At 36.0% G+C, this 13,393-nt stretch overlaps 1 protein-coding gene across 2 annotated transcripts in view; it reads left to right on the top strand.

Annotated features, from left to right (window-relative positions):
* The window catches only part of SLAIN2 (SLAIN motif family member 2), a 77,559-nt gene that overhangs the window by 30,048 nt on the left and 34,118 nt on the right, over positions 1–13,393 (top strand). For both annotated transcript variants that reach the window (XM_023224568.1, XM_023224567.2), the window contains exons 3-6: positions 4,805–4,969; positions 6,685–6,843; positions 9,588–9,947; positions 10,640–10,777. In XM_023224568.1, coding sequence (XP_023080336.1) covers positions 4,805–4,969; positions 6,685–6,843; positions 9,588–9,947; positions 10,640–10,777 — 822 coding nt within the window. The remainder of the gene's footprint in view (positions 1–4,804; positions 4,970–6,684; positions 6,844–9,587; positions 9,948–10,639; positions 10,778–13,393) is intronic.

The raw sequence follows: 13,393 nt of genomic DNA, 5'->3' as shown, positions 1-13,393 counted from the left end.
GGTAGCGTGACGCCTCCAGCTTTGTCCTTTTGACTTAGGATTGTCTTGGCAATGTGGGCTCTTTTTTGGTTCCATATGAACTTTAAAGCAGTTTTTTCCAATTCGGTGAAGAAACTCAAAGGAAAAAAATTTGGCTTTTACAAGTTTGAACTTTGTAATTGTAAGTCCCCCATTTCCCAAGGAGATTTTTTCTTTTTTTTTTTAATGCACTGTTTTGGTAAGGCAGAACTTCCTAGGAACTTAAGTACTATATTGCAACAGAACAGTTTCTACTTCTTCACACTCAGGTTCTCTGCAGTGCACTATCACTCTTTCCTAAAATTTTCTTCACTTGTTTCTTTTGATAGTGTATTGTCTTTTTAACCCTCATTTACCCTCCCTGCTCTTTTCTTTTCAGTCTTCATTGAAGGTTCTTCCTTTTCCGCCCATATTTTAAAAATTGTCATAAAATTATATAATACAAAATTATCCATTTTCACCCTTTAAAATGTACAGTTCTGTGGCATTAAGTACATTCACGTTACTGTGCAACTGTCACTATCATATCCAGATGAACAGAACTTTTAATCATCCTATACTAAACTTTTTCATTATCCCATATTGAAATTCTGCACCCAGGTTAACCAATAACTTTCCATTCCCTTTGCTTCCTCTGTGCCTGTCTTTTAAGTTTAGGTTGCCCCGGGTCTCTCTTTTGCCTCATGTATATCCCTGTATTGGTGTTTGCATCTGTTTATATCGTGTCTAGTATCACCTGTATTGAATCACATTCATTCGTGCATATATTCAAATAATTTTTAATGCAAACCTGTTAAATATCAGGCTTTGGGAAAAGGGTGGAGGTGGGGTGCTTTATAAAGAAAAATGAACATTGTACTGGCACTTAATGGAGTTTTATCATCTAGTAGGGGAAACATACTACAAATAATCTTTTTAGTGATATATATATATAATAAAGGTATAGTGCTTTGAGAAATAGGAATTTTCCCTTAGGAAATGATGTTTGACCTGAAACCTTAAGATTCAGAACAATTTAAGTGTGCTAAGAATTAAATTTAAGTGTGCTAAGAAAGAGATGGGGCCGGGCGCGGTGGCTTACACGTGTAATCCCAGCACTTTGGGAAGTCAGGATGGGTGGATCACCTGAGGTTGGGAGTTCAAGACCAGCCTGACCAACATGGAGAAACCCTGTCTCTACTAAAAATACAAAATTAACCAGGTGTGGTGGCGCATGCCTGTAATTCCAGCTACTCAGGAGGCTGAGGCAGGAGAATCGCTTGAATCCAGGAGGTGGAGGTTGTGGTGAGCCAAGATTGTGCCATTGCACTCCAGCCTGGGCAACAAGAGTAAAACTCCGTCTCAAAAAAAAGAGATGGAGTAGAGCATTCCAGATAAAAAGAAAGTCATGTACAAAGGTTCCATGTGGGATGAAGCATGACATATATGAGGAAGTCGCTGGAGAAGAGTAAGGAAGGGAGAGATGTGAGATAAGGCCAGAAAGATACATAGGAGCCAGACTTTGTAAAGCCTTATAAGCCATGTTAAAGATTGTGGACATTATTCTTTTTCTTTATTTGGAGACAGAGTCTTGTTCTGTTGCCCAGGCTGGAGTGCAGTGGTGCAATTTTGGCTCACTGCAACCTCTGCCTCCTGGGTTCAAACGATTCTCCTGCCTCAGCCTCCTGAGTAGCTGAGATTACAGGTGCCTGCCACCACACTCAGCTAATTTTTTATTTTTTTATTTTTTTATTTTTAGTAGCGACTAGGTTTCATGATGTTGGCCAGGCTGGTTTCGAACTCCTGAGCTCAAGTGATCCACCTGCCTTGGCCTCCCAAAGTGCTAGGATTACAGGTATGAGCCACTGCACTGGGTACCCAGCCAATTGTGGACTTTGAGAGCACTAGAAAAATATTGAAGCGTTTTCTACAAGGGTGTAGTGTATGTGGACAGGAAGGACGTCATCAATTTTATTTTGGAAAGGTTATTCTATTATGGAAAGTAGGTTGGAGAGGGGCAAGAGTGAATGTAGGATACTTTTGAGGAGGATTGATAATGATAGACCGTGTGTGCTGAATAGAAAGCATAGTAGTAAAGGTGAAAGGATATGGTAATAAAAAGGGAATGAACCAAATATGAGGAAATGGTGGACAAGAATATCAGTAGTGATTTCTAAGTTGCCAGCTTCTGCGACAAGATGAATATTGGGATCATTCTGGAAGAGAGACCTTTGGAAGAGAATTAGATGTTAGTGCAAAGATCATGAATTGATCTGATATGTTAACTTAGATACATTTGCCATACCCAAGGGGAGAGACTTTCAATGGGCGATGTATATAGGTCTGAAACTCAGAGAAAAACTTAAGATTAGAAATATAAATAATGAGGAGTGTTTAGTGTAGAGATAATAATTGATGTTGTATGATTGAGATTCTTTAGGAGAAAGAATATGGCATAGAGTGAGAAGATAAAAAGGCTCAGAACTTTGAATGCTAGTGATTAATGACTAAGTAAAAGAGAATAAACTCCAGAGGAGATGGAGGAGGAGGAAAAAGATAGAATTTAGCAACTGTATTTCTGTACAGGTTGATAGTTCCAAGATCATGCCACATACCCCATACTAAATATATATAAAATATTGTTTTGTCTTGCGTCTTGTCTCATGGTGAATATGTACAAAACTACATGGTCCAAATTACTGCACTGTCTTAACAGAAAACATATGTTCCTCCTCCCCAAAACCACTCTTCTACCATTAGGCAAACCAGACATTTCATTCCACTGATTTCTTTTCTTTAGCAATCCTTTCCAGTTTTTAGTATCTATCCTTTTGTTCTTTTTTTCCTTTTTTCTAGTCACCGTGTACCACCTAGTTCAGTCTAACTTATTTAACATCAAGATTTCCGTCATTTTTTTTCCTTAACACTGATCGGATCATATCACGCTTGATAAAATCACTGATAGTTTTGTCACTGCTACTAAATAGGTTTAGAAACCTACTACATAGGTTTCAGACTTCTGAGGGTCTGGGTAAAGCACATACTTTCCATACTTTCAGCATCAAATCAAGTTACTGCTCATCGTCTCAAGACTGCTTCAGTGCATCTCCTTCCAAAAAGCCTTACCCAGTTTCTCTCAGTTGTAATGAATTATCCTAACTCTTCCTTTCCATTGCCCTTTGGACCTTTATGATAGTACTCATTTCATTTTGCCTTGCAATTTTTATTGTCTCTGCCTGTGCTACTTGGCTGCAAGCCTCTTAAGAGAGAGCACCATATCATATTTATTGTGTATATTCTATAAAGTGCTCTTACCAGTGCTCATAAATATTGAATAAGCTGTGGATGTTAAAATATGAAGGAAGGGCCTGGGCACGGTGACTCACGCCTGTAATCCTAGCACTTTGGGAGGCCAAGGCAGGCGGATCACCTGAGCTTAGAATTTCGAGACCAGCCTGGATGGCAAAACCTTGTCTCTACTAAAAATACAAAAAATTATCCAGGCGTGGTGGCACATGCCTGTAATCTCAGCTCTTTGGGAGGCTGAGGCACAAGAATCACTTAAGCCTAAGAGGCAGAAGTTATAGTGAGCTGAAATCACGCCACTGCGCTCCAGCCTGGGTGACAGCGAAATTTGTCTCAAAAAAAAAAAAAAGATTGAAGGAAGAAATAGTATTTTAAGTGTTAATTTTTTAAATATGTGCATTTGATATCTTAGTCCTACTGTTCTACTATTTATTTAATTGTATATGCATAGCACAGTTTTTTTTCTTTTTTTGACAGAACTAGTCAGGTTGGCTTTTTTTTTTTTTTTTTTTAAGGATTTCCCATGTCTTGACCTTAAACTGGCTTCATAATAGTCGGTGTTGCTTTAAAAAAGAAAATCCAAACTTTGCAAAGGCTATTTAAACAACTTATTTCTTAGCTTATTAAAAAAGTCATAGGTTGAGTGCAGTGTCTCACCTCTGTAATCCTAGCACTTCGGGAGGCCAAGATGGGGGGATCACTTGAGGCCAGGAGTTTGAGACCAGTCTGGGCAACATGGTAAGATCACATATCTCCAAAAAATATATATATTTTTTTTCAAGACGAGTCTCACTCTGTCGCCCAGGCTGTAGTGCGGTGGCACGATCTCTGCTCACTGCAACCTCTGCCTGCTCACTGCAACCTCTGCCTCCCAAGTTCAAGTGATTTTCCTGCCTCAGCCTCCCAAGTAGCACGCACCACCATGCCTGGCTAATTTTTGTATTTATTTTATTTTTTTTTTAGTAGAGACAGGGTTTCACCATTTTGGCCAGGCTGGTCTCAAACTCCTGACCTCGAGTAATCCACCCACCTCAGCCTCCCAAAGTGCTGGGATTACAGGCGTGAGCCACCATGCCTGGCCCAAAGAATATTTTTTAAAATAAAAAGTAATACATTTGTTACAGAAAAATGAGAAAACATAAGTATGCTTTTATATTCCATTTATTTTTAAAGGTCACTCAGGATTGATACAGCAAGTATCAAAGAATAAACTTTCCAACATGGTTGAAGTGAATTAAGTGGCCAATAATCTGTTTAGGAGTTACTTTTCCTGCATTATTTTTGTTGTTTGGTGTGGCTACGGTTTTATTTGCATACACAATTTAAGATAATAGAAACAATTTGTTGGGATTATTATATTTTTCTCCCACTACCATAAGAATATTTCTTCATTTAAATTGAGATAGATAATGATTTAATTTTCTAATAGGAAAACTTATGAAATGAAATGTTAACTTTTTCTCAGTTATTAAATTTGATTTTCCCCTTCTCATTAATGCAGCTCTCAAGAGGCAGAATTTATATAATAATCCTTTCAACTCTATGAGTTATACAAGTCCTTACAGTCCAAATGCCAGTAGCCCATACAGCAGTGGCTTCAATTCTCCATCCTCAACACCAGTGCGACCTCCTGTAGTCAAACAGCTTATACTTCCTGGAAATTCAGGTAAGGAGAAAATGATATGGAGCTATTAAGGACTGTTTTTTAGTTTACTGCACTGTATCAGAAAATAACATTCATCTGTAGTTCGAGTTCATTTTACTTATGAAACTTTTAACTGGTTAAAGAAAATATCATTGAGGAGCAACTTAGCACCAGGTACTATATCAGGCACACATAAGCCAGTGTGTAAAATACATAAAATTTTTTTTAGCATGTACCTAAAAGTTGTTGAGTCTGGCTTAATTAAATGGGTTACAAACATGATTCTTTTAATCAATAGATCCTTATTGAACAGCCTACTTGGGTTGTAAAAACTCCAGAGTTAAAACCTCTTTATAGGAATTTTAATAAATTTTGATACTATAGCTAAATAATAGTATGAGGTTAGGGGTGAGTGTACCAAAAGAGTGAGAGGGGCAGTAAATGATGTGAGAAGGCCAGATTTCTATCAGCCAGGGAAAGAATGTTCTGCGCTGGTTCTTTGTGTGAGACTGTTAGTGTGTAGCCTACTCTTCACGAATTCACCCATTCATTTACTTTTATTGTCGCTAAAGCTGTTTTTATGGCTGATTATTATAACTTCCTTAAAAATTAAGGTTAACCACCTCAAATTTTGACCTCTGCACTCCCTAGTCTAATGATCCTGCTCTTTGCTTAGTATATAGGTTGTTACTTGCTACTTACTTCACCTATGATGATACCATGTTAAAAAATTTAAGCTGCAACATTTGTTTAAAATAGGTAATTTCGTTCAGGCATTATTTGAGCCTGACCTTGTAGTACTTTTAATATCATGTGCACTCTGCTCTTCTTTCATTGATAGTATAAAGATTAATTATTTTGTACTCTTCTTGCTCTCCTTACATGCTTTTCATGTTGGAGCTGACTGTTATGGTGAAGAATAATGGAAAACAAGTGTTTCAGATAAATCTGTAATAGAAATATTAGTCGCAGTGTTGGGGTTTTATTATTTAGTAAAAGTTGGTGATCTGATGAAAATATTTCATTAGAAACAAGTTAGACTTTTTTTGGATGTGTGTATTCTTTATCCCTCTGGTCTGTTTTCTGTCTTGGTTTAGAATGATAAAGTACTTTTTAAAAATCTAGTCTTTTTTTTTTTTCATCACATCTTTCGTGCTTCACTACTAAACTTCAGAGAAATCCTTAGATCCCCATTACTAATTTGGCAAAGAAGTTTTATAAACATGGCATAATGTAGGAGAAACAAGCCTCATGGTCTTTGTTCCTAAAATCTCTAAGGAATCTAATTTTATTCAAATTATAGTTTTCTCATTTAGAAAAATGAGAGAAAAGATGATGGTGTTTGTTAATGACTGTGAATTCGAGTGAAGAAAACACTACATCATAAACTCATCTATTTATAGAGCAGTTTCATTGGCTATCTTGTGCAAGTTGAAATCCTTAACATATAGTTATTGAACACCAATTACTTGCCAGGCACTGTGTTGAAAGCTGAATTGTTACATAAGAGAATAGATAAGTTATACTTAGATGAAAATATGTTTATGCCATAGCATATAAAGGAGTCTCAGTAGCCCTCATTTTTCTTAATGAAGTCAATTTCTAATTTCAGGGAATTTTTTAAGCAGAAAAGGCAGAACAAGAATGAATTAAAAGATATAATATCAAGTTAGTTACAGTAGGCATTTATTCAATAGTTGCTTTACCAAAGTTTGAATTTTTTTCTTTTTTTAAAGGTAACTTGAAAAGCTCAGACAGAAATCCTCCACTCAGTCCTCAGTCCTCTATAGATAGTGAGTTAAGTGCTTCAGAATTAGATGAAGATTCAATTGGATCCAATTATAAGCTAAATGATGTAACTGATGTACAGATTCTAGCCCGGATGCAGGAAGAAAGTAAGTATTCTAATTTTTAAGAGTTGAGGTTTTTTACTATTGCATAATTTTTTTGTATATTGAATATGTCTTAAAGTGTTGTGAGGATAGTAATGTAGTGAAAGTAGAAATGTTGTAGTAGACATTTCAGAGGCTTAGTCGACATATGTACATGTTTATTCATCAACGTGTTTTCAGAGTCCATTTTTTCATAGAGCAGTTATGCTGTGTGAGGGACAAAGAATAGTATTTATGCAGCTCTGCTTCTATGACTGGTTTTCATACCCTGCATGTTACTCTGCACTGGCACTTACTCTTGTAATTGTTATCTATTACCCTTTGTGTTTTTAGTGTAAACCAGCATTTCTCAATTTTTTTCTTTTTAGTTGCTCCCCTAAGGAGCCTTGTTAAAAACTCTTTTGTCCTTTTCACCCACACTCCCCATGAAATCTTAATACCACAAGATATACTAAGTATTATGAGGGCAGTATGCAATTATGACATCTAGGAATTTTTTCACACCCCAAGAACCAATTTTTGCCCTCTTAGGAGTAAATATCTCCTCACTTGAGAATACATGGTGTAAACTATAAAAAAGACCTTTAGGAGAACATGGAATTGTGACATTAAATTAAATGAAGCATGCGATGGTGCTTTGCAGAGTGAACCATGAAAACTTTTTAGGTCACAGATACCTTTGCGAATCCTATAAAAATTATAACTCCTTTTATCACCAAAATGTACATATGCACAAAATTTTTAATACTTTTTAAAGGGTTCATGGCTGCTTGCCCTGGTACTCATCTGAAGGTAGTTATTCTTGCCAGTGTATTTCATTAGAAGATGCCATCTGCATAACTATGAAGTAAGAAATCTCTCTGAAGTAATTTCTTTAACCTTTACAGTGAAAAGAATCCTTGAAATACATATTTTGACAAGTCTTGACAGTTGGCCGAGGGTAATGGAGCATTGCTACGGTTTAGTTCAAAAACGTTCTGTTGTCCGTATATATAATAGGTTCTCTTTAAATATGTGGTAAGCTTTATCAAGCTGTAGCATTTATTAAGAAACTAAAGTGTTTCTTATTCTGCTGATTCACTTCCCATTTCCATACAGCTACCCCTAGGAAGATAGAAGGACTTAGTGCTTGCTTTATTTAGCCCTACAACCTAATAGCAGAGTACTCTTTTCTTCTGTAATTTTAATTAACTCCTCACTGAGACGGTGGTATTTTCAGCTGGTTAGGGGCTGGTTATTGTTGTGAATGTGAAAAAATAAAGAATGTTGCCTAATAGAGTAAGTTATCTCATTTATTTGAACCCTGGCTTTTTAGATCCTAGTATTTTGTTAGAAGCTCAACCAGCTCTTTGCTTTGGTTTTGTATTGTGTTTTGGTAACAATAGAAATTTTAGTCTCTAATAATTTTTTCTAAACCATCCACATGCATGAATATTTATTTTCCTGGTGAATAAAAATAGTAATAAAAATATATGTGATACTTCTTGAAAACTACAGCTTTTTTTTTTTCTTAGAGGTGATTTTCCTTTTTACAGCATTGTCTTTTGTAATGATTAGAAATGTAGAACTACAGATTTGGGCAGTTGCCTGGTCAAGGTCCTTCATTTTTAGATGACAAATGCATAGTGCTTGTGATTTCCTTAGGATCCCCTTGTTAGGAGAGCCTACATCGGGAAGTGGGTTTTTCTTTGCTAACAGTGCTGTTTTCATTGGTCTGTTGTCTTTTGTTAGGTGACTTTAGTGCCATGTTGGCTATAACTAGACACTAAGTAACTTGTTGGTCACTATTTTGGTTCCCAAACTGACTGAAGGGCTGAGTGGACTCTAGGAATTTGTAGTTTTGAAGATACCCTAGGGTGATTCTCATCCACTAGTTTGATGAACCATGTTGATAGCACTTTCTGTGTGTGAATACATGACTTAAGGATTTGAATACCACTTTATAACAGATCTTTTTGACTGGAGTGCTAATAGTTAGCAGGATGTGCTCAGAATATTACCTAAATTTTATACGTTTGCATTGGAGTTTGTTTCTTTATTGACTATGTTACGTATCAACTTTTTTTCTGTTGTTCTAAAAGCATCTGTACTATTTGAAGGGCTCCCAAGGTTGCTTGGGTGTTTTCGAAGGTATCAAGCTATATAAGAGAATTCTTTGAAAATTCTTACTTGAAGACTTAGAATTTAAGCTTGAAAACAAACTTAAAACAATAAAAATGGAAGTCTCTTGGGTAGTGAAGCAATCAAGATTTTGTTTGTGCCCAAGTACTGGATTCCTATAAGTGGGCTAGAAGTTTCTTTGGTACTTTATCATCTTCGTGAGTAAGATTATTTTAGTAATTAAGTATCCAAGTAGTTTTATTTACTCACATACATATTCTTTTTCCACTGATTGGATGGTAATTGTTTCCCCTCGATATTAGTCTCAAATTTGGATTACTATCTTTAGGGGTAGAAATATTTTTAAATTTATGATTCTACCATGTGAGACAGATTTCAGCTTTAAGAAGAAATCTGGAAATTGGGCATTGGTTTATGGGATTTCATTCAATTTAAAAATAACCTTCAGATGTGATTTATTTCTCCTTATATGGGCATATAAGCCTATATAAGTCTAAAAGCAGAAAGGGAATTTTCTTTTACACTCAACACCCTCTTTGAATTTCTTAGTGATAACCTTTTACTTTAAATTTTAAAAATATTTAAATGTTTAAAAATATAATTTAAATAACATTCATTGTTGCCAGGTCTCCGGCAAGAATATGCAGCCACCACGTCTCGGCGCAGTTCTGGTTCATCTTGCAATTCTACAAGACGGGGTACTTTTAGTGATCAGGAACTTGATGCACAAAGTTTAGATGATGAAGATGACAATATGCATCATGCAGTATACCCTGCTGTTAACAGGTTTTCACCATCACCACGCAATTCACCTCGACCGTCACCCAAGCAGTCACCCAGAAATTCACCTCGTTCACGATCTCCTGCTCGGGGAATAGAATATAGTAGAGTGTCCCCACAGCCTATGATTAGCCGCTTACAGCAACCTCGCCTTTCACTTCAAGGCCATCCCACAGATTTACAGACAAGCAATGTTAAAAATGAAGGTAAAACAGATTTTACTGATAATTAGACAGTTTCTGCTAGCCTGTGCAACATAGCAAGACTCCATCTCTAGGAAAAACTCTTCAAAAGTAGCTGGGCATGGTGGTGCACATCTGTAGTCCTAGTGACTTGGGAGGCTGAGGCTGGAGGATTGGTTGAGCCCAGGAGTTCAAAGCTACAGTGAGTGATGATCACACCATTACACTCCAGTCTGGGCAACAGAGTGAGACCCTGTTTTCAAAAAAAAAAAAAAGTTTCTAGATTAAAAAAAAAAAGTTTCCTTTATATTTCACTATGAAAGTAATAAAATTTTTGCCAAGTTTTTGTATTCCAGATAAGTAAATCAAGAGTTTAGTCAGGTTTACTATTTTATTAATAGTGATTCATTACAAAAATAGAAAGTGAATTTCATTCTACTTGGTTGTTTTTGCTTCATTTTTTTATGAAGTTTACCTGTATTTAGATTTTGATTTAAATATATAATTTGTGGTTATCTTTAAGGGTTCTCATATTCTACCCACTTACGGATCCTAGATTGAGTTGTTTGCTTTTTAATAAGACAAGTCCTTCCTGTTTTCTTATATAAAATGAACAGAATGTTTGATAAACAATTTGATTTCTGAATGCTAGTTAATATTTTAATTTTCTCCATCTGAAAGAATATGATTTTTTTTTAATTAAAATTCTGTTGCAGAAAAACTAAGACGCAGTCTTCCAAACCTGTCTCGAACATCTAATACACAAGTTGACTCAGTGAAAAGCAGCAGAAGTGACTCAAATTTTCAAGTGCCAAATGGAGGAATACCTCGCATGCAACCTCAGGCTTCAGCCAGTAAGTATCCTTCTTATGCTTTCTTGTATCAATTAAAGAGAAATGAAAATTTTAGATATTTGTTTTGTGCTGAAAAACTGTTTTAAGCCATAGCTGTAGTAAAATTTAGTGTTTATTAGTTGCTGGATGATAATCAAAGTTATATTACAGTTTGAAATTTTCTGTGTAGGATACTTGATTCTGCCAGTACATCTGTCTATACAAAACTCTGGTCTCTCCAGAATTTTTAAAATAAGCAAAGTGTAACAATTAAAGTAGGTGTAGCTTTTGCTTATAGATATTAGAATTAGAAATAATAACCAGTATAGCGTCCAAAAATGTATGTCCCTTAGTATGTAAATTTTCTTTAATAACCTCCACTTTAAAAATCTAGAAGTTTATTTGGTTATTACATAATTTTAGAGTCATACTCAAAATATTATCAATTCATTGTTCAAACCTGCAGTATATTAAATCTATTATCAAAGTTGGATTGTTGAAGTTCTTTTCTTACCAAAACAAAAGTATACCAGGAGAACTCTTGGATGATCTCATTTTATTTCTGCATCTGTTGAGGTAAAATTTCTGGTTTTGATTTAATTTTCTTTGTCTGTTAAGGCTATTTTAAAGAAGAAATACAATGTTTTTTTTTTGTTTGTTTGTTTGTTTGTTTTTTGAGGCAGAGTCTTGCTCTGTCGCCCGGACTGGAGTGCAGTGGCCGGATCTCAGCTCACTGCAAGCTCCGCCTCCCGGGTTTACGCCATTCTCCTGCCTCTGCCTCCCGAGTAGCTGAGACTACAGGCGCCCGCCACCTTGCCCAACTAGTTTTTGTATTTTTAGTAGAGACGGGGTTTCACCATGTTAGCCAGGATGGTCTCGATCTCCTGACCTAGTGATCCGCCCGTCTCAGCCTCCCAAAGTGCTGGGATTATAGGCTTGAGCCACCGTGCCTGGCCAAGAAATACAATGTTGAATCAATATGTATGCCAAATTAATTCATAATCCTATCCTACTTATAACATAGATTAAAATTTGAGATAAATTGCCAGAAATCATCACTTTTTAAGAATTGGTCAGGACTTACCTATTTAAATTATCTTTCAGAAAACAAATTCTTAGAGTTAAAACTAAACTCTTAGAGAAGGTGAATTTTAGAACTATAGTAGAAACAACACATGTAGATTATAATTTTTAATAAGTTTTGGTCATTGGATGGATACTAACTCATGAATGTGACAGTATTTTTATTCAGCTATTATTTGTAATAAATACTTGAGTTTTTATTTTGTGGCAAGTAGTATGTTAAATGAATACAGGCATTTCTACTATAGCACAAAATATACATTCCTTGAAAACCTCACATTCTGCAGTATTACACAATACAAATGATGGGATGATGAGGAGGGAGGGAATAGTCCTGGAATAGACCACTGAAAACCCAAGCAACTTTCTTAGAAAACATTAATAAAAACAGTAACTATACTGGCACAGTTAAATTCATGTTAAATCTTTATTAAATACTCCAGGAGATATAGAACTTCATTTTTAAAGAAAGATTTGAAGGTAATGTGATGGAAAGGAAAGGTTGAGACTGTTGAATTAAGGAAACGTGTGCAACATAGACAAAGATCAGAGAGAATCATACAGTAAGAACATATAGGACAAAATAGCCAAACTGAGCCAAGAAGTAGTGATGTGGGAGTAAATGGGCATTGTGTACATTAATGTACAAGTTGATTTTAAAGGAATGGAACACTTTCAATAAATTACTTTTTAACTAGGATAGATTTGAGCATGTAGTCAAAACAGTTTTAAATAAATGATTACAGTTATTTTTATGATTTTATAAATGCTCAGTATTCATCCCATGTGTTTCACAGCTCACATCAGTCCCGTATATGAGCTGTGAGACACAAAGGATGCATATTCACTTGGATCCTTGTAGGGACACAAGGGATGCTTATTCACTCAGGTCCTTACAGGTACACAATAGATGCATATTCTCCTAGATCCTTGTGGCATATTACTATCAGTGGTTGAAGTGAAAGCTGTGTTATGTTCTTTCATTTTCTCAAGGCTATGAAGAAGTGATACAAAGAAGAGTTGACTGTTTGCTTATAACTTGTTAATTAAACAATTAAAAATGTGAAGGTATTTAACCCTTTTTTCATTTTCATCTTTTTTTTTCTTTTTTCTTTTTTTTTTATTGAGACAGTCTCACTCTGTCACCAGGCTGGAGTGCAGTGGCACAGTCATGGCCCACTGCAGCCTCACCTTCCTGGGCTCAAGTGATCCTACCTCAGCCTCCTGAGTAGCTGGGACCACAGGCGTGCGCCACCATGCCCGGCTAATTTAATTTCTTTGCACTTTTCCTTCGCCCTGTTGTGTTTAGCTGACTTCATATACTTCATGTTAAGCTGTTGTTACTTGGTGGCTCAAAAATAAACAGTCTAGCAGGAGTTTGAGACCAGCCTGAGCTGGTCTCTAAAAAATCGTTTTTTTAAATTAGCTAGGCATGGTGGTCACATGCCTATAGTCCCAGCTACTTAAGAGGCCGAGGTGGTAGGATTGCATGAGCCCGGGAGTTTGAAGCTGTTGTGAGCCATGATCATGTTCCTGCACTCTAGTCTATTGGAA

This window comes from Piliocolobus tephrosceles, chromosome 3, assembly GCF_002776525.5.
Source record: "Piliocolobus tephrosceles isolate RC106 chromosome 3, ASM277652v3, whole genome shotgun sequence".
Classification (NCBI taxonomy): Eukaryota; Metazoa; Chordata; class Mammalia; order Primates; family Cercopithecidae; genus Piliocolobus; species Piliocolobus tephrosceles.
Note: the sequence above shows the minus strand (reverse complement) of the source record. Positions and strands in the feature narration are given on the sequence as shown.